General features: G+C 47.5%; 2 protein-coding genes across 9 annotated transcripts in view; both read right to left on the bottom strand.

Annotated features, from left to right (window-relative positions):
• Window positions 1-1,604: 1,604 nt before the first annotated feature.
• TBR1 (T-box brain transcription factor 1) lies at window positions 1,605-10,204 on the bottom strand. Of its 2 annotated transcripts, XM_065069656.1 has the most exons (7): window positions 8,497-10,166; window positions 7,970-8,124; window positions 7,528-7,649; window positions 7,007-7,165; window positions 6,077-6,138; window positions 3,848-3,965; window positions 1,605-3,742 (listed from the first exon to the last, which is right to left on the bottom strand). In XM_065069656.1, the coding sequence occupies exons 1-7, from the start codon at window positions 9,186-9,188 to the stop codon at window positions 3,122-3,124; spliced, it is 1,929 nt and encodes a 642-aa protein (XP_064925728.1). In that variant the 5' UTR covers window positions 9,189-10,166; the 3' UTR covers window positions 1,605-3,121. The 2 variants fall into 2 exon arrangements, with proteins under 2 accessions (XP_064925728.1, XP_064925727.1); XM_065069655.1 differs by having other exon boundaries at window positions 1,605-3,965; window positions 8,497-10,204.
• Window positions 10,205-13,372: 3,168 nt separating this feature from the next.
• PSMD14 (proteasome 26S subunit, non-ATPase 14) overlaps window positions 13,373-20,063 on the bottom strand; it is a 47,185-nt gene continuing 40,494 nt past the window's right edge. For all 7 annotated transcript variants that reach the window (XM_005498621.3, XM_021290869.2, XM_065069662.1 and 4 more), the window contains 4 exons: window positions 19,853-19,927; window positions 17,316-17,441; window positions 15,977-16,039; window positions 13,373-13,794 (listed from right to left, as the gene is read on the bottom strand). In XM_005498621.3, coding sequence (XP_005498678.1) covers window positions 13,696-13,794; window positions 15,977-16,039; window positions 17,316-17,441; window positions 19,853-19,927 — 363 coding nt within the window. In that variant the 3' untranslated portion in view covers window positions 13,373-13,695. The remainder of the gene's footprint in view (window positions 13,795-15,976; window positions 16,040-17,315; window positions 17,442-19,852; window positions 19,928-20,063) is intronic.

Genomic DNA, 20,063 nt, shown 5'->3' with positions numbered 1-20,063 from the left:
TTTTGACCAGTGGTCTGTCCGAGGGGGATGGTGGTCCCGCAGGAGTCCCCTGGCCCCGCAGCGGAGAGACCAGAGGCAGCGGGCTCCCTGGGCGCTGCCGCCCGGGCTCCCCGCCGGGGAACGCCGCTGCGGCAGGCTCTGTTCGCTCTGGCCTTTCGGGGGGCAACGCAGCGGGACGGGCCGCGGCAGGAGGGCGGCAAGGGCCGCTTTTGCTGGCCGAGCGGGGCGAGAGCTCCGAAAACATTTAATGTTTCAGACCCTTGTTCCCCCGGGTAGGGGAAGCCCTGGGGTGGGCACCGGGACAGTCCCTCACAGTCCCTCACCGCGCCGCTGAGGGGTCAGCCGTGGCCCGCGGGGGGCGGAGAGGCGTGGGCGATGCGTGGAGGTACGCAGGCGGCGCCGAGGCCTCCGCCGCTCGGTACGAGGCGCAGGGGAGGGCGAGCAACCCCGCCGCCCCGGCTGCCCGTTCTCCCCTGAAGGGGCCTCTCCCACCTGTCAGCCTGGGTCGCCCGCCCCTTCCAGAGGACACTGCCCTCTGCGGCCCCGCTCCGGGCAGAGGGTCCCTCCACACGAGGGCCGAGGGCGCCCGTGCAGCGCGAACCGCCGCCCCGGGGGCAGCACCGTGAGCCCGACGGCAGCCGCGGGGCGGGCGCGGCTTCCCTCTGCCCCGCGAGGCCGCCGCCACGGCTCCACGGCTCCGCGGCTCGCGCTCCCCTCCGCGCCCCCTCGCGCACCCCGCGCGAGGCGCTGCCGCCGGCGGAGGCGCTGGGCGCACAGGGGTCCCGCTCAGGGGGAGTCCCGCACCTGGGCGGGGAAAGAAGGTGAGGGGCTGAATGCAACTGAGCTGCTCAGCTCCCCCCCTCAGTACCGCACAGGACGAAATCCCCGCAGCGGCTTCGCACCCACACTCCCCCCACTGAAGAATCAAGAATAAAAGTTGCCATTTACCCCAAGCACCTGCGCAGCCCGGCCCACGCAGGTGCCGTGGTTGACGCCTTTCCCACGGCCTATCGGTAGGTATGTTTTAAAGAGGGGGCAGCATCACTAGAAGGTCGGCAGGGGTGGTGCTGCGGCTGTGGGGGCTTCCCTGCCGCTTCCCCGCGCAGCAGGGAAGGCTGCTCCTCCGAAAGGGCATCCGCCCAGGACGCTCGGCTGTGCACCTTGCTGAACACCGCGGAGACTCCGCCAGCGCAGCCCCCGCCCCGGGGAAGCGAGGGGAGGCTGCGGGCGGCCAGCGCTGCGCTCTTCGGCTCTGCTCCGTCAGCGAAGACAGGACCCCCACCACGGCCAGGCATCTCTCCCGCCTGCAAAACTGCTTTCAGGGTTTGTAAGTGTCAAAGACGGGGATAATTATAAACCTCTCAAACCCCACGGGGTTTCATGTCCCTCTTTCTCCGACTGCAAACCTCCACGCTCGGCCAGGCGCTGTGTTCACTCTCCCCTGTGCTCACCTCCCCAGAAACTGGGCGGCAGGGCCGGGTGCGGCAGGAGAGGGAGGCGGCAGGTCACCCGCCCCGAGAGACTCGCCCGGCAGCGGGGGGAGCGCCCGGCAGCCTTTCCCCTTGGCCTCACCTGATTTCCGCGAAGTGCGTTCCAACACGACGTTGATGTTTTGCCAGGTTTATTTTACTCTTTATACACAGACGATACAAACGGGCAAAAACCGAAACATTTCTCAATGGAGCATGTACTGGTATAAATTATTCAGTTCCACAGACGTAACAGAACAAATATAAAAATCACAACATTCGATTTACAGAAGAGTCAAAAATATACACACGTTTATGACCCTGAATTTCTATTAGGAAACTTCCCCGTCGAGTGTAATCTAGACTGAATATTTAGCCTGATGCATATTTCAGTTTATAGTTGTTCTTTTTTTCCCATATAAAAATGTGTTAATTGTATAGATTTGCTACTCAAAATTCGAAGACTTACTATTCCGCTTCGCCGAGGGGGAATGCCTGGAGGGATATTAGTTCTCCTTCATTAATATAATAAGAGATTTACAGGAAAGATCGCTCTTATTTTCGATGTGCATTTGATTCCCCAGGAAGTCAGATCTCGGTTAGCTACTTTATGAAAAAGTCAATTCCAAAACTAAATGCAGTAAAATATACAACTCACAATTCATCTTCACTGGACTACACTATGGTTACCAACAATTCAGTCGTCTATATCTTTTTTTTTTTTTTTTTTAGATTATTCATTACAAAGATTTACAGCAATATAAAGAAGAGGGGAAAACTGCAAAGAAATTTGAACAGAGTTTGTCAGCATATTTGGCACCTGCAGGGACCAGTAATGGATTTGGCACTTGGGGGCGGGGGAGGGGGGGTGGAGGAATACCACAAAAATAATAATATTGCTGATGTCGAGCTATTCCTTTTAGAGAAAAATACAGAGGCAGTTAATTTTGCTTTTGGAAGGCGTCATGCTACTTTAATCGACTTTCCTACGAGACGTATTTCTGTTCTTTTGAAGGGAAGGCTCAGCTACTCCTTAGCTGTGTTAGCCCAGGGCACAGCGTAATTATTTCATGCGAAGAATTGCAGAGAAAGTGAGAAACCCATTACTCGCTGCTACAGCTATGGACCACTCTACATTTCCCGAGGCATTTAGGAAAAGTGTTTACCTGGGGAGGGGCAGTGGGGAGAGGGAGCAAAAGGGGCAGTGGGGTGTAAAGAAATTTAAACAGGATCTAACTTTTGTGACTTAACAATGAAAACAAAATAAATTCGAACAAATAAGAAAGAGAACCAAAGAAAAGTAATCGGTTACAATAAATTAAATACTATGTACAGGCATTTCACAGGCTCTTTTCCCCCACTATTACTCTTATCCCCTAGTATCCATCCGTGGTAAGAGGAAGGAAGCGCTGTATGGTTTGAGAGAGTCTAAGCATCCTACTTATCAGTGGGTTTCGGAGCGGCGGTGCCCCCGCGCCCCCGGGACGCCGCTGGGCCTGCCGGGGAGCGGGGCAGGGGCGCGGCGGCAGGCGCAGCTCTGCCTCCCTGCCTGCCGGGCCGGGGGTACGGATGGGGCAGCTAGGGGAGGGGGTCAGTGCGCTAACGCGGAGGAGTTATTGTGCAAAAGGACGGCGGGCTCGTGCGGGCCGCGCCTAGCTGTGCGAGTAGAAGCCGTAGTAGCCGATGTCCTTGGCGCAGGTCTTTTCGCAGTCCCGCTGAGTGAGCACCTCGCTCTTGAGGGGCGAGGAGCTTTCGGACACCGGGGTGTCCGAGGGGGAGATCCGCCTCCTTTTGGCCTGCTCGTAAATCCCAGAATCGGTGGAGTCGATGGACTTAATGGACGACGGCGTCTCGATCCAGCTGGAGTCGGACAAATCTTTGGGCTTGGAGTCCTCGGCGCCCGGCAAAGGGGACCGCTCGGGGGCCAGGCTCTCCGCCTCTTCCCCGAGGTAGGGGTTGCCGGCGGCCATGCGCGCCGCCGCCGCGCTGTTGGGCCAGCAGGAGAGCACGGAGCCTGACTTGCTGCAGTACTGCGGGGGGCTGCGGGCCCCCCAGCCCGAGGGGTCGGCGTAGTAGCCCAGGGGCCGCCCGGCACAGCCAGCAGCCTGCAGAGGCAGCGCTTTGACGCCTGCGGCCGCGTAGGAAAGCAGCGTGGCCGCGTTGCCGGCGAAGTCGGTGGCCGTGTCGTAGGCGGAGGCGGCGAAGTCGAGGCGGTTGTTGGCGGGGGCGACGAACCAGCGCTGCGGCGAGGGCGCCCCCGGGTCCTCGGCTTGCTGTGGGGAGAGCAGCCCGTTGGTGTGGGGCACGCTGCGGTCGGCGCCGGGCCCCGGGCCGGCTCCTGCCCCGGGGTGGAAGCGGGACTTGGCGTAGTTACTCACGAACTGGTCCTGGAGGAAGGAGCCGGCCATGGCGTAGCGGGCCCCGGGCACGATCTGCGAGCGGGGCGAGTCGTTGGGGGAAGGCGTCAGCCGGTCCATGTCGCAGCCCGTGTAGATCCTGCCCAAGAGAAAGAGAGAAAGCTGGGTGTCCGCTACGGCCTCTTCGGCGCGGTACCCGGCCGGCCACAGCCCTTGGGAGAGACAGGACAGCGGGACCGCTCCTGCCTTGCCCGGGGGGCTGCGCTCCCTCTCCGGGCTCGGCCTCCGGCGCCAGGGGGGCTGAGGGCCTTAACAAGGGAAAGGGAGGATGGGGTAAGACATGGAGAGCAAATTTTTCGGAACCGCTGGGCTGATCATTGACAGGGCCAAGATTTCTTGCTCCCGTCCGAGCCCGGCATCTCAACGGCGTGAAATCCGTGCGATGACACATCGACCGGTCCCGTCATATGCGCAACAGGCAACCCGGTCATTTGTCGCGAACAGCATGAATGGCAGACTACGGAATTGTATCGGCTGTTTAACACTTATTATTGGGAGTCACAGACGAACCATCAACATTTTACCGAGTTTAAATTAAGCTAATCTTTAAACACCTACTGTAGGAAATGTAAAGCCAGACACATCCAGTGTTCCCTGCGTGGCCTATATATAATTCTCTCATGCTGGGCTGCAATTTGCGATTATAAAAACTTTAATGGATGAATAACTACTATATGTATTTAATTCAGGCTAAAACTGTGCTTTAATTAACCCTCCACGCCTCCTGGAATTTCTTATCCAAAATAAACTTGGCCCTTAAACAAATTCAACGTGCTAGACAACATTGAAGCTTCCCCCTCCCCCCCGTCTCCTTCCAAGTGACGCCCTATAAAGTTTTTTTCCTATTAAAAAGATAACAAGCACTAGTGGCTGGGGGCAAAGGCCACGCAGTCTTTCTAAAGGCTGCGCATCTTCCTCGCAGAGCTCCTAGAAGCGCGGGTAACCACCGCAGCCGCCCTTTGGGGAACCGGCGACCTCCGTTCCTCCCGTTTGGGCCCGGCTCCCCTACCACAGCCACCGCGACCCGCGCACGACGGGGAGAGCGGCCACACCACTGGCCTGTTTCCCCGAAGACAGCCGCTGCTCGGCTCCGGGCCGCCTCGCACTAGTTCAGGCCTCGGCGTCGTCTCCACCCTTGTACTGAAATCCTGCCGCTGTGCGATTCTGAACCTCTGTGAGAGCTGAGGGAGGTTTAAGCAGGTGCTGAAGCCACGCACGGGCTTAGGCGCCCTAAGTAACGCCGCTCCCTGCCTGTCTGTAGAGAGGAAAAAAGTTTCCCCTCTCAAAGCCGGACCCGCGTCCCGCAGACCCGGACCTTGCAGGAGGCAGGTGAGCTCCAAGGCCACCCGCCCCCCCGGGGCATGTGGACCGCCCTGCGCCCGCCACCTCCCTCTGGTCCGGCCCGGGCTGGGCAAGGGGATGCCGGGCGGGCCGTTACCCTGGCCGGGGGAAGCCGCTGCCGTCAGCGCCTGGCGGGACAGGATGTCCCCATTTGACTCCCGAGGGCCAGGGAAAGCGGCGGGCACGGGGGAACACACGGGTTGGCGCCCCCCCGACCCGGGATGGCACCAGCCGCAGCTTTCGCTGGGAGCACGGCAGGACGGGTCAAACTGCTGTGCCTGAGAACAGGCGGACTCGAGGCGAATGGGCAGAGGCAGCACGGGGACAAACCGCAGTTAAAACTTCGGAGGCTTTAGCTCCACCCCGAAGCAAGAGGAAAAATATTCCAACCCTAGAGAAGAACAAAACGAGACGAAGAAATTTTCCTCCGGACACTGGCTCTGCGGAGCCCGGGATTATTCAAAGCCGGCAGGTTGCTCGGGTGCTTCTTTGGGAGCCCTTGCGAGGAAGTAAAACGGGAACTTGGAAAGGGGCGCAAAGATACGTGCCAGGAAAAAACACCAACAAAACCACCGCAAGTGCCAAAGCAAGGTGTGGGCTCAGCTGCGGACAGCGCGGCCCCCGGGCGCGGAAAAGGCCGCAGGCTGCGCGGAGCCCCACCGCAGGTACAGCCCCATCGCACCCGCGGCGCTGCCGGGGGAGCTTAAGGGTGCCTCACCTCACAGGACTCTGGAAGAGCCTGGCGTCACACATTTCGGTGTGAAATAAAGCCAATCCGAGCCCCAAAGCTTCCCCCAATGACATGTGTGTGCAGACGGCAGAAGGTTAATAAAAATCCGATTTACTTACGTGTCATAATTGTCTCGGAAGCCTTTTGCGAAAGGGTTGTGGTCTATTTTCAGCTGTGTGATCTAGAGAAAGAGAGGATCAGAGCGCACGTTGTGAAAGCCTGAAAAATAAACCCTACTGCAACCAACACATTTTTTTAAAGGATCAAGCTGTACTCTAGTCGAATTGCCATTTAAAACGTGAAAAATAAAGCTTTGACATGCTTACAGATATCACAGTCTAATATTTAGATTTATTTTATTGTAAAAAGTACGATAAAAATAATATTTAACACCGTGTCTGGAGACGTGTCAGTATTCCTACTGCATGGGTATGAATATTTTTAAATTCAAAAATTAGGCAAAACATACCGCAGAACCGTAGCTAAGAGTTTACATTTGCATCGAGCAAAATAATTAAAGTAAGAATGTGGACTGAACATATGTCATTTGAAAAAGGGGGCACCAGTCTGTAGCAAAGCCAGACCACTCCGAAACGTAGCCAGGCGTTAACGAGCTTTTAATTTGAGGAAGTTGCTCCGTCACCCCCGGCGCAATCAATGAGGTTGTTAATTGATCTTTGCAGACTTAAAGCTTGCGCTAACAGCTTAACAGCTAACTGAGCTGTTTCCGACTGGAACATAAGCGCCGCGGATGAACGCCCGGCTGGGGCCGGAGCGGCAGGGCCGCCAGCGGGGGTTCCGCCTGGCCCGGCGGGGAGGGCAGCGCGGCGGTGGACGCGGGGCTCCCGGGGCAAACGCAGAGCGCACTCGGGGCTCACAGTTCAGCAGCCTCGGCCCGGGCAGAGGTAGAGAGATAAGGACCCTCATCCCCTGGAGCCGGAGAAACGGGGCGGGAAGGGAGGGCAGGGGCCGGGCCGGAGAAGCCTCAGCGGGGTGCCCTGCAGGGAGGGCGGGCGACCGCGAACGAGATAAACCAGGTAGCTCTTTACATCGGTGTTTTGGTAGGCGGTGACTGCTATGAACTGAGTCTCGGGGAAGGTGAAGGTCTGCACTCTGCCCGGCTGGTTGGTGTCCTCCGTCCCGTCTTCGTTCACCTCCACAACATGCAAGCGGGGCTGGTACTTGTGGAGGGACTGCAAAACCACCATCTGTCAGGCAGAGGAAAAGGAGGGAGGGGGCCGCGGGAAGAGGAGGAAATTAGAGCGAGAAGGACGGGGAAGAGCGATGCCCGCGGGCAGCGAGGCATGGCGCGCCTCCCCGGGACCCCGCCGCCACCTCCCCAGGACGTCTAACGGGCTCTCCCGGCCACATTGGGCAGCGGTGCGAGCCTCGGCAATATGCTCGAGATCGACGAGGCCCACGGTAAAATAAACGGGAGGATTTTCCCCCACCACCACTTTCTTATATTCACCTAACGACACGGTCTGAAAAAATATTTCCGGTCGGAAATATCAAGATTTTGTCTGAAGCAGGAAAAGTCTGAGAGAGCTATTGCGTTTCTCCAACTGACCTGCCCGTTGTTGTTTGATGCTCCTTTATTGTTTGTAAGTTTTAGTTTCCCAAAGGAGATTTCCTGGCGCATCCAGTGGGCTCCCGTGTTGGGGGAGTCGGGGTGCATATACACCCGGTTTCCTAAGCAAAACAACAAAAAAAATAAACACAACCACATCACAGTTCTCGCATACACCCCGGTTCTGCCACTGCAGCAGCACACGACATTAAAGGAACCCTTTCAAGTTACCAGTATTTTACTGCCGAAACTACCTTCATTTTAACCGAGGATTAAAACAGCGTTTTCCGAACACCTTTTCTTACCCTCTCCACTCTTTCTTTTTTTAAGCATCATTGGCCCATTCTCGTTTAAGAAGTCGCCAGAGCCAGTCTACAAAAGCTTTAATTAATCATTCTCACCTACATATGTGTCAGGAAAAGTGTTAATTGGAGGAACTTGCCTTGTACATTGGTGTCCGCCTTGCCGCAAGGAACCCACTTGCCTCCCTGAAATCTCCAGTGATTGGGATCCGCCAAAATTACATCCACAAAAATATTGTAGTGAGCCGTGGGGTCGAGACCAGAAATATTAAAACTTAGGAAAGGGAACATGCGCCTATAAAAAATAAAATAAAAAAAAAAAAAAAAAGAAGAAGGAAAGCAAGCCACAGGCAGCGAGAGACATACGCGGAGGAACCAGCCCGTTGTGCTTTATCCTCACGGCTCCCGGTAGCGACTGGGAAATAAAAATCAAAAGAAACTCCCTCCCCGAAGCGTCGAGCTTTCCGCGGGGAAGGGATGCGGACAGCGGGCGCGGGGATGTGCGGGGAGGCAGGAGCGCTGCCCCGGCGGAGACCGGCACGGCGCGGGCAGGCACCGGCGCAGGGGCCCCGGCGGCGGGCGGGCGGGCGGCTCCCCCAGGGTGGCGGAGGCTCCGGGCGGCTCCGCCGGCGGCTCAGCCTCGGCGAGGGTCCGCGCGGTGGCTTACCTCCCCTGCTTCGTGATGATCATCTCCGTCTGGTGCCGGTGAAATTTCAGCCAGAGTGGCCTGTTGCACAGGTAGACCTGAGCCTTGCCGGGAACGAGCCCCGGCTGGGTGGAGGAGAACTGGTAGAAAGGTGCCCCTTGATAGGAATGGCCATACTGCTGGGGATAAGGGTAGCCCGCCGTGGGGTAGCCTTGTGGAGAAGAGTTGGACAGGAGGCTGTTATAAGCTCCGTTGGTGATCACAGGATGGTGAGCCATGTAGCGGCTGGGACTGGCGATGGAGAAGGCTGGATGAGCAGGTCCATGCTGGCTGGGGTACGGGAACATGGTACTAGGAGCAGAAGCAGCAGACTGGGGCTGGCTGGACTGAGAGAGCAGATAGCGATCTGCAGCAGATCCATCGAAACTGTGACGAAGCTCAGAGACCCCGTCCAAGACGGGAGAGAGTTTATTTCTCTGGACGTCCCCTGGTGTGTCCTTGGAGTCAGGAAAATTGTCTGTATCTGACTGATTCGTCATCCCCCTGGTAATTTTTTTCAAAGGTGAACTTCTCTCCAGGTTGTCAGTGGTCGAGATAATGGGATGATCATGCAAGGCAAGCTCAGATCCGCCTGCATGTGGGTAACTGCTGCTCACATTGAGAAATTTCTTGGAGAGCATGATAGAGGGAGAAAGACAATGCTCCAGCTGCATAGCTCTAGCACCACAGTAATAACCCTTCAGTCCCTGGATCTGAAAGGGCTCCTTCGTATCAGAAGCTAGACATCCTGGGACCCTCACTAGACAGAAAGCACTTCATCCACCAAATGCTTCCCAAACGTTTGATTTACTTTTTTTTTTTTTTTTTTTTTCTTTCCTCCCCTTCCCTGGGAGAAGAGATTGGCCAATTGACACTATGCAGCAATCAGGAAAGACTCACTTTTGATCTTGCTGCTTGTGGAGAGGATGAAACGGCTTCTGCCATTGGTTAACCGCTGACAGTAATTTAATTAGATAGACATTAATTAGGATAATCACCTGGCTCCTGGTCGCGACGATCATGGCAAATTGAAGATGATTTTATTGTGAGATAGAAGGGGGAGGGGAAGGGAAGAGTGTGTTTGCTGTAAGAGCTCATTATTATATGACCTTTCCAGCGATTGTTTTTTTTTACTATGGCTGGGAAACAAATCAAAACCCCTGCGATTCCCCAAATATTGCACGCGTGTGCCCCGGTTTTGTGTGTCAGGGGGGAGACCGTGTGCTGGGGGCCTCGGGGACGGGCGGCGAGGGGCAGCGCCGGGCTGAGCGCCCGCTGCCCCGGGCTCACCTCTGCGACGAGCGTCCTCTTGTGCAGCGCACAGCCCCTCGCCCCAGCTCCGGTGAGCGACCCCCTTCCCACCCGGGCCTGCTTCGCGGGGAAAAATACACTCTCCGTCTCCCTGACAGCGGCCGCGTATCATTTCTTTTAAGTTCTGAAATAATCATAAGCCGCGCAGCCCAAGTGCCCTAATGTATTTGCCGCGATGTTTACGGATTCTTTAGTAAATAAATATTTTATCTGGGAGCCGTAGTGCAGGAGATTATCAGCAGAACAGCGTGGAAGGCATCCATCCACCCAGCCGGCTCTGGATTACTTTCCACCCGATGCCTGCTTTCCCTCAGTGACTCAGTCCCCCCGGCAGCGCCAGTAGGGGAGAGAGCTTTTGTGATAGATTTGTCATGAGCCGCGGCTCGGGCGGCAGCTTTCGGACAGGAGCGGAGGAGCCCAAACCACTATGGCGCTGCAGCAGGAGCCGCCGATACCCTCTGCCCGGGGCGTCTCCGCAAGAACCGGAGCCCCGGCCGTGGCGGGAGCGGCGGCCCCGCGGGGACTGAGCGCAGGTGGCCGGGGCGGCGCGGCGCGGGGGGGGCCCGCGCATCTCCGGGGAGGGGCTGCGCCCGCCGGGGAGCCCCCTTGGCGGGAGGGATCGGCCGCCGGGTCCCGCAGCATGTCCACGAGAGCCTCGGGCTAATTGGAAGCGGGACCCTCCAAGGCGTGAAGATGCGCCCGAAGAGTTCGGAGGACTCGCTTGCCACAGCATCAGTCCCAATTTCCCTTCCTAGGCAAGCCCGTGAGTTTTTAAAAGCACCGTGGGATTTTTTTGCCTTTTTTTTTCGTGTTTGTTGTTGTTTTGTTTTGTTTTGTTTTGTTTTTTTCCCGGGGAGGAGCTCGCTCTCTTCTATTTTTCTTAGTGTTTTCCCCTTAGCAGTTTGGAACTTCAGGTATTTTACTGATCGTGTCTCTTTCCAGGTGACACCAGCAGCCAGCTTCAAAGTCCACTGTTAATTCAGCCTGGACCATTGCATAATAAAACCAAGACCAGCATGTAATCGACTAAAGCCAGGCTGAAACTTTGAAAACTCAAAACCAGGGATGACTAAAACTAGGATGACATATCAGAACGCATATTTCTATGTTTTCCAATCCCACTGCCATTTATCTTTCTGTTACTTAACCGTGAGTTAGTTTGGTTATTTGGTCTTTCACAGAAGCCAATATCCACACGCTCTCTGCAAGGAAATTATTCTAAGGAAATAATTTATGAAGGAAAAAGCAAGCAGTTCACTGTTTTACACAGTCACGCATACAACTTTCCATACTACACCTTCTCCTTTCAGTGCTAAGAAAACAGTTTTATTAGTATCAGTTCTAACTACTGTTTCTGACACTTTTTTTTGCCAGCGTGCTTATCCTCCCCTTTCCCTGCTTGAAACCGACAGAAAGGTAATGGACTTATAGAGGCAGGAGATGGTTCAAAACGCAGATAAACCCTGGGAAACGCTGCCCTGAGTTACAGAGCTACACCCATCTATCTAGATGCAGAGCCGCAATGAATTCAGTGGTACACTGCCAATCACATGGAAGTGCTAATATATGCCAAAAATCCTCAGTGCACAACTCCTAAACTGGTATAACAGGGGAATATGCAATGGCAGGTGGTGTTATGGAACCATTACAGAAAGAAGGAGAGAGGTTTGCTAATACAATGTGCCCATCCTTCATGGTGACAGGTGACGAGGGGTCAAGCTGCTAATGAAGGTCTGCTCCATTGCGGCTGGAGGCTCAGAGGTGGCTGCTTGAAAACCTCTTTCTTCCTCCAAGATGGTGCACAGGCTGCTGCTATTCAGGTTACCGCATGCAAATATTCTCCTTAATCCTCTGTGTAGCTCCTAAAGCACTGGACAAAAATGAGAAAAGATGCTCCAAAAAATAGCCTTTTGATTATGCATTTATTCATGAAACATCATAGTAAATTAAAATTGTGCCTCCAAGTCAAACTGAAGAGTGGATAGAAAGCAGGATACCTCAGCACAAGTTTATACTACGGGAGATCCGCATCTCCAACAGATTCTCTAGAACTACCCTCTGCAATATGTACATTTGTCAAAATTCATTTAGAATATGCAAGACTAGCTGGTTTGCCTCCCTGCTTACATCGTCCCTTCCCGCTTGCATACTCTGCAGCACGGCAATAGCTTCTCTCCTGTTCTGCAGTGCCATGTTACCCACGACCTGCCAAACTGTGCCTCCCTCATGGTGTCACACGTGTGTGGGAGCAGATAGCAGTGGGATGCAGAGCCCTGCTGGCAGACAAGCCCTGGGCCAGGTCCCCACATCTCCTCCTGCCCCATCTCACCCCAGGCTGCAGCCGTGTGTGCAAACATCAGGCAAGGCCCACAGCCACCTTCCTCAGCAACACAAAGGTTTTCAGTGCAAATTGCCAGAACGCACTTCCATTTAACTATACACAGGCAAATGTGGTTTGGTATCTCTCAGTTTTCCCAGTTTGATATTCTACTGCCTACTGTGGGGGCAGAGGGAAGGCCATAAGGAGGGCAGCTGCAAAAATCTGCATGTTTCCCTCTGAAGTAAGTGCATGCTAAATATACTTTGAGAGTTATTCTCTAACAGTAAATTAGAAGGCCTGAATAAGAAATTCCAAACAAAAGAAAAACCTTTGAACGGTAATGAATAATTAAATAGAAAATTACTGGGCACAAAGTGTAAAATAAGACAATTTTATGGGCTGTTTCTTTACTATGCAAGTGAGAAGTCAAATCACTTTAAAAAATAACCTTCAGCACAAAAAGATGTATCTAGTTTGAAAATATTTGCCTGCTACAATTGTTTCTACTAAAAAAAAAAATCCATTAAACAACATACTCCGAGTGACACCGAGAGAGAAGAGTTCTGCCCAGACAAAAAAAATCGAATAAGACCAAGTACCATACTTAAAAAAATAACAACCCAACCAGCCCCCTGCCCAAAGCCACTCCCCAAACTCAGTTATTTGGCTTTGCCTCTTAAAACCAAGCAGCAAACCCACCTGCCCTTCTGTGACTGTTTCCCTCCCTAATCAGTGGAAACAGTTTTCAATGTCATATTTCAGCTGGGACTTTTTCCATATACTCATATATGTGGACATGCATGCACCTTCGCTTTTGCAGGAGGGAGGGTTCATGTAACCTAAACCAGCCTCCATCACTTTAATGTTTATTCTCAGAATACTGTGAGAGTTGTGTCATTCAGTTACCAGCATAACTGAATTCATTTTCTTAAGGTCAGTTGTCTTCCATGGGTATTAGGATTTGAATAACATCAAAAGGAAGCTGGCAGGGGAATTGTCAGCCTTTTGGTTTTTGTGCATCCCCAGAATTCAGTAATTCTTTTTTTAGTCTCAATGAGAGTATCTGGTAATCAATGGAAGCCAAATCTCATAAGGTAATTTTTGCTGTCCTGGCAATTTTTGCTGTCCTCAGCAGTTTTACGGTGGGTAGAAATAAACCTTCCCAACACTTTTGCTACACTGTTAATTCTTGCTGTCCTTCCTCAAAAAGGCTTTCCAGAACTTGAATGGTTTGTAAATGTATTTTTATTATGTTGCAACAATCAAAATATATATGTACTACTGATTATCCCCCCAATATTAAATGAAAATGTAATACATTTTTTCCCACATTGTGTTCTTGAATGCTTTGGAATCTGTGAAGACCCTGACATAAAGAAAATTAAGCAACTGCACAATTAGAGACTGAAAGGTGTTATAGTGCTGCACTTACATTGCAAATGAAGTCAGATGTCTCTGCTTAATCAAATATAGCCTCAACAGTCTCTGTTTTGTGAGTATTAGAAACAATAAACAAATATACACAGAAAGCACCACAAACAGTAAATCAGTTATTTAAATACAACTGTATCCAACATAGCAGCTAAACACTGGACAATGTTTGAGGTCATCAGCACATCCACATGCTCTTCTAAATGACGCTTGGGGTCCTGAAATATAAAGGATGCCATGAGACAAATGATGGAAACACATCTCTGAAGGATTTAATTTACTTCAGGTCTATTTAACACAATTGTGAGTTAAGGAACACAGGCCAGTAATGCTCCTAAATTTTCCATTCTAACAAGACCTAGCAAATGATTGCATTTCTATGAATAAGATTTTATTAGTCCATGTTATCACTCAGATAAGCTGATAGGTTTAGGAAGCAAATTTCTATCCAGCATCTGAAGAGTAACCATGACAGTTGTGAATTTTAAGGACAACACACAATGTGTGGAATTTACCATGCATCTCACTAAGCCTAATATTTTTCATCTTAGTTCTGGTACATTACAATTTGTTTGCAGATCTTTGTACAAATGTCTGTTCTAATCCTGTAAAGACTCAAGCATCATCTAAAAAAGTCTTTGAATAGTTGTGCTGGCTGCAAGAAAATTAGCATATTTACACCCATTAAAAATGAATAAAAGCACAACGATACGTTCACATGTTCTGAAAAACTGAATGTTAAGCCTGAGCAGTGCTCTGAAAATACACATTCCCACACACTATTACAAAATTGATGTGGGCATTTGTGGGCATCTGGATAGAACAATAACACTATTTCTGGTTCAAAACCATACTCATGCACTTCTTCAGTTTCAGAATTGAGATTAGGTAATTAATCTCCAAATACTGCAAAATTATCAGGCACATTTAAAAAGCATCTCAAACTTTATTGTAGTATTATTGTAGCATTCTTGTGTGTAAAGAAATTAAAATATGGAGGACAATAATGTGTGGGAATCATAACTTTTTTAGAAAAGAACTATTGTCAAAAACTAATGAACCCATCTAAGTTTATATAAAAGTGTACTAGAAAATCTGTGCAAGCTGTTCTTCCTAAACACTTCGTTTCCGAAGGTCATACAGTTCTCCAATATTCTCTCTGTTCCTAGCAAATTATGCAATCTAAGAACATAATATCCCTATTGTGATCACCTGTTTGTTTATAAAGCTTTTTTTAAAGTTGCATTAAAAAAACACATGGAAATTGCTTAACTGAACCATTTTGTAATGTACAGAAAACATAATAATTTTATCAGGATTTTTTTTTTAAAGAACTGTATCCATTTTTTTTTTCATGTATGCATAACAATTTAAACAACTAGTGAAGCTTAAGTTCTTTGAGATGACATCATAAGCCTTAAAACACAACCCTTCTTACAACTGTTATTTTCTATATGTATTTATGTATGTGTAGGTATGCATAAACTCCATTGTTCTGAATGCTACAGAAATACACGAGTGACTGAACAATAGTGCAGATGTGTTATGACATAGCTGCTAGAAGCTGACACATAAGAGCAATCCAGAATCCTTTAAATTCTTCTACTGCTACTAGCAATACAACAAATACTGGTTCTTTAAGGACACACTGAATATTTCTAAATCTATTTCTTGTTTCCATTGCCCTTCTTGAATTTGAAGACAACCTTTTACAAACCTGTTTTCCTCTCCTCTCCCTCATCAAAGCACATTTCCTCCACCTTTATGTTGAAATCAAATAGTTTTCTGTCATGTCTTCTATAAAGACATTATATCCTGACATTGCAAAGGGACAGAATGAACTGAGTGGGTGTTTTCAGTTTCAGCTGTGGTCCTAGACAGTTTTCCTTCAACAAAAATACAAAGCAAAGCAGCTCACTTGCATCCATGTGTACTGGAGCTAAGCACTGGTGGCGTGTGTTCAAGAACTGAGGACAGGGCTGAGCTGGCTCTTTAGCCATGATAATGTATAAAAAAAACACTCCCACCTTTTTTCAGTCATTGTTGTTTTTAAAAGTCTCCAGAGTTTGGCCTTTCTGACACAGCCTTGTATATCTTTATGCCTCTTACTGGAAATAAGTTTAAAAAAACCCAACCAAACAAAACTATCAAATCTCAGCGCTGCTCCTCAGCATGTAATACAAATATTGTAAAACATAACTTGTGGACACTCTGTCCATTACCTGAAGTCAAAAGTCTCATTCCTTACACAACAATCCTCAACAAAAATAATTTCATTGTTTGGAGTGTTGAGAATATCTTGCACATAGAACTAAAATCACCTACGCACATGTAAAAATCTTAATATTTAGAATGAACGATGCATATCATTCCACCTCACTCTAATTCATCACACCTCACCTGCTTGCCAACATTTTTTATTGCCAGCTGTTCAGGTGTCATCTTATCTTCTTCTTCAACAGCCTGTGAAAGAAACACAGAAAAGGTCAGTGTTTCAGATTTCATTTACTTTTTCCCCAAGCCACAAGATTCTCAAAATATCATTCTCTTAAAAAAAGAAAATCAAACGGTGACACATTTCAGAAAGTCCAAAGGAAAGGTACTGCAGTAATTAAAACTATGTCTGCTGAAAAGCTAAGTGTTAGTGCAAAAGATCAGGGCAAATATTCATGAATGGTTTTATTGTCAGATATTCACAAAACTGGGTTTTTTTTTAGTGAAAGTCTTGAGTGGTATCAAAAGATAGTTGAACTAGTTCAAAAAAACCCCTAGTTAAACTAGTAAAGCAGAACCAAAAATAATGTTACCTACAGTGTTTCAACTGCTGGAGGTTTGATCTCAGTACATTTTTATACTGTTTAAAGTCACTTATTTTAATATATTTTTATAATGTTCTGTTGCCTTTAAACACAGTTTCTTTATAAAGTAAATCCACTAACTTAACTAGTGAATGAAATATTGAATTTTGTTTTTCAGGATTTCTAAGAAGCTAAAAAATAGCACTTACTGAGAATGACTGACATGCTTACTACTCATAGACTGCTTGTTGAGATCTAGTATTTATAAAAAATATTTCTAAGTGTAAGTGCCAGTATTAAAACAGTATAAGTAACTGTGATTCTTTCTTCTTACAACACCAATAATTTATTTATCTAAAAAAACCCACTGAATTGGGCTCTAGAATGTGTTCTAAATCCTATCTATCTACTGAAATGATACAAGTAAATAACCTCTGTTCTGCTATTAATACACTGGTCAGGTAATTCTTGACTGAAGGAATGAATAATACAATGAACTGTTTACTTCGATCTACAGGAATCTTATAATCTCTTCACTAAGTAAAAATTAAAAAGTTGATGTGATTGCTCACAAAACACATAATTGAATGCTTTGCTAGTTTGGGGCAAAAAGTCAGATGGCAAACCTGAAGATCCAACAGGCAACTTCACAGAGAAATGATCCATAGTTGATTAATAAGAAACAAAGTCTCCACAAGGCCATTATAAGCACACTTGTGCCTAATTTAACCAAATCCTAAGAAACTCAACGCTGAAAACAGATTATACAAATCAAATAACCACCAAAGTTCAAAAGAATTCCTACAACAATTGTTTTTTCTTACAGTCTAGTCCTTTACAAGTCATGCTGAATAAGCCTTCTTACTTCCGAAATTAAGTAAGAAACTTATTTCCTTCATAAATACAGGTAAAGTTATACTATCATTATGTGATACAAATACCTTGTTATAATTCTTAGCTAACTCTAACATCTCCTTCACTACTGTTTCATTGAGTTTGCAATGTTCACTGTAGTCCTGAAGTGTCAAACCTTCCATCCAACTCTTCTTATGCAAATTTAGCAACATCTGCAAAAAAAAACAGCCTCTTTAGAACATTCATTGTAAAATACATTAATAATACTATGAAGATCTCTTTGACAGAAAAACCATTTATACTAGTAAGAATGTAATAAAAATGACTGATCTTACAATGCTTAAATACAGGTAATACAATAATCAACTATTCTCCTAGAGCAGATGATAGATTTTGCCTAAGTTTCTAAAGATCAAAACTCTTGAACCCTAAATATGAAAATCGGGCATGGAAACCAGAGTCACATTTACTTTAACAGGAATATTTATGTTTTTCTTCTGTAATTTTTTATTTTTGCTGTAGGTTGAGAACGCACAAGTGTATTGTATTGTAGGAGAGCTAACACAGAGGTGAATATTTCAGCTGCCAAGTAAGGAATGGCCAAAACTTCTGGCCACTGACGAACCTAAAAAAAAGAAAAATATTTAAATGCTTGGATTAAATGTATGAAGTAGTTATCTAGGCTTCACTGATTATCCTGAACTGTATGCAAGCAGCTGCCACAGTTGTGATGAAGTGAACTTCAAAAGCAACCAAAGGATGACTTAGGCCTGTTTGTCTTCCTACAATGTAAACAGCCCTGAAAATAACACGATAAAGTGATAGAGAGTTTTGATGGTGATAAACACAGGGACCGTTAGAAATATCTGAAATGTTTTACTTGACACCTTGATGTCATGCTTGAAAGACTGAAGGAATAGCTACAAAGGCAATTTCCGGATTTTAATGAATAAAGAAAACATATTTCATGGATCTTCTGCACACTTGAGTACTGTAGGGAGGACCTGAATTCAGCAAACAGTTTCAGCTTGCCTTCAATTTGCAAATATCTACGACAAACATCTTTGAGAACCCATATGCCCTGTAATTGCCACCACCTGAATAAGAGTGCTTGTTTCACCCTGTGTACAGCTTCCAAAGAAACCCGGCTTTGGAACATATGAACTGAGTTGAAAGTTTGTGTCATAATTTGTATTAGCAAGATCTTAGCTACCGACAGAAGGAGTTGTAGGCAAACTGCATATGGACAGTTTAGCTAGGCTATCTGGATTTTAAAAATATGGTTTGGTGTGATGGGCTTCTTATCTAATACAAGAAGCGTGTACTGTTCTTAGTACAGATGGAGATAACAGATCACCACCACCACCACACGAGAGGGGTTTGAGATATGTACGAACCTGCCTTATGAAAGATGTATGGAGATAGTTGCTGCCTCACAGATTACAGTTTCTCTAACTCAGTCAAGATTATTCTCTTACTTGCAAAGGTAAGGTAATAACTTATATATGTAAAGCCATTAAAGAGAATACACACGTAAAACTTCAGAAAAAAATGGATTGGCCAAACTGTTGTATTTGAATGGAAACAACCACCTCTGGAAGCTTCTCAGACATTTCCTGAGAGAGACGGTTTTGTTGAATTAGTAGCTCTTCTCAGAAACAGTGGGGTCTTGAAACTGATACTGTCCTAAAACAGGTTATACATTCCACAGATTCTTTTCAACTTCCTGATTTGCATGTAAATTCTTCCATTATTCAAAATTGTGTGCGCTTTTAATTTTGTTTTTTAATTACTTCTAGCCCTCTAAGAGTCAAAATTAAGTGACAAAACTATTCTGACCATTGCATCAAACTCCAACTCTGAGATTCTGAGATCAATTTATAACCCTAACAAGGCCATGAACATACTCAGCCATAGGACAGAATCTGGCCTTTTGAGAATTAACTTCTGGCGATGATAAATAAGTTTTTTTGTTGTTTTTGTTTTTCCCTTGTTTTCCTGATGGAGACTGGCAAGCTGATTTCACTTGTAACTGAGGATATTTGATACAAAAGTAACTGACAAGATTTGTTGTCGGTAAATGAGAAATATTTTTTCTGTAAATGCGTGAAGTTAAGCAGGACATCACCACTTCCTGTTACTCAGTGAAGTCTTGGGGACATCCTTTCACACCAACTGGACACACCTTCTGTCAAAGTGACTATAGCCAACAAAAACCTGAGACTCCCTGGTTATACAATCCTGCTTTGGAAAATATGGTCTTTTATCTTCAGGAATTCCAGCCTGTGTAAACGTAAGGCAGCTAGTACGTGTTTCAGCTTCATCACTGAAAACTTTAAACTTTGCACAAACCTGTTAAGTGCAGAGAACAGCATGAGGACTTTACACAAAATATGTGGACAAAAATGCCGTCAAACTACTTATATGAATATTAAAATGTGATTTGGGAAGGTTTCATCATCACAATTACGCACCTAAGTGCCTTCTGGAAGAGAAGACATCTACTCCAGGAGAGTTAAAATAACTGCTGAAAGTATCAGCAGTTGCAATCAGAATATAGCCACGAATCTTCAACAGTTTGTATAGCGCCCTTTGTCCTCTGAAAAAAGGCTAAAACAATTACCTTCTGTTCTAGTTCATTCTTCCTGTAGTTGATGGTGATGGAATAGTAATGTCTGTTCAGTCCATGAATTAGTGCCTGCAAAATTCAGGGAAAAGTTTGCAGGAAAATTAACCACTACTGAAATGAAGAAATATTAGAAGGGAAGAGTTCATTTAAATACAGTCATCTTCAACCACCACTTAAATAAAAGAAAAAACACAAAGAAACAAAT

The sequence above is a fragment of the Columba livia genome, chromosome 7, assembly GCF_036013475.1.
Source record: "Columba livia isolate bColLiv1 breed racing homer chromosome 7, bColLiv1.pat.W.v2, whole genome shotgun sequence".
Lineage (NCBI taxonomy): Eukaryota > Metazoa > Chordata > Aves > Columbiformes > Columbidae > Columba > Columba livia.
The sequence above is the reverse complement of the archived record's forward strand: the minus strand, read 5'-3'. Positions and strand labels throughout refer to the sequence as shown.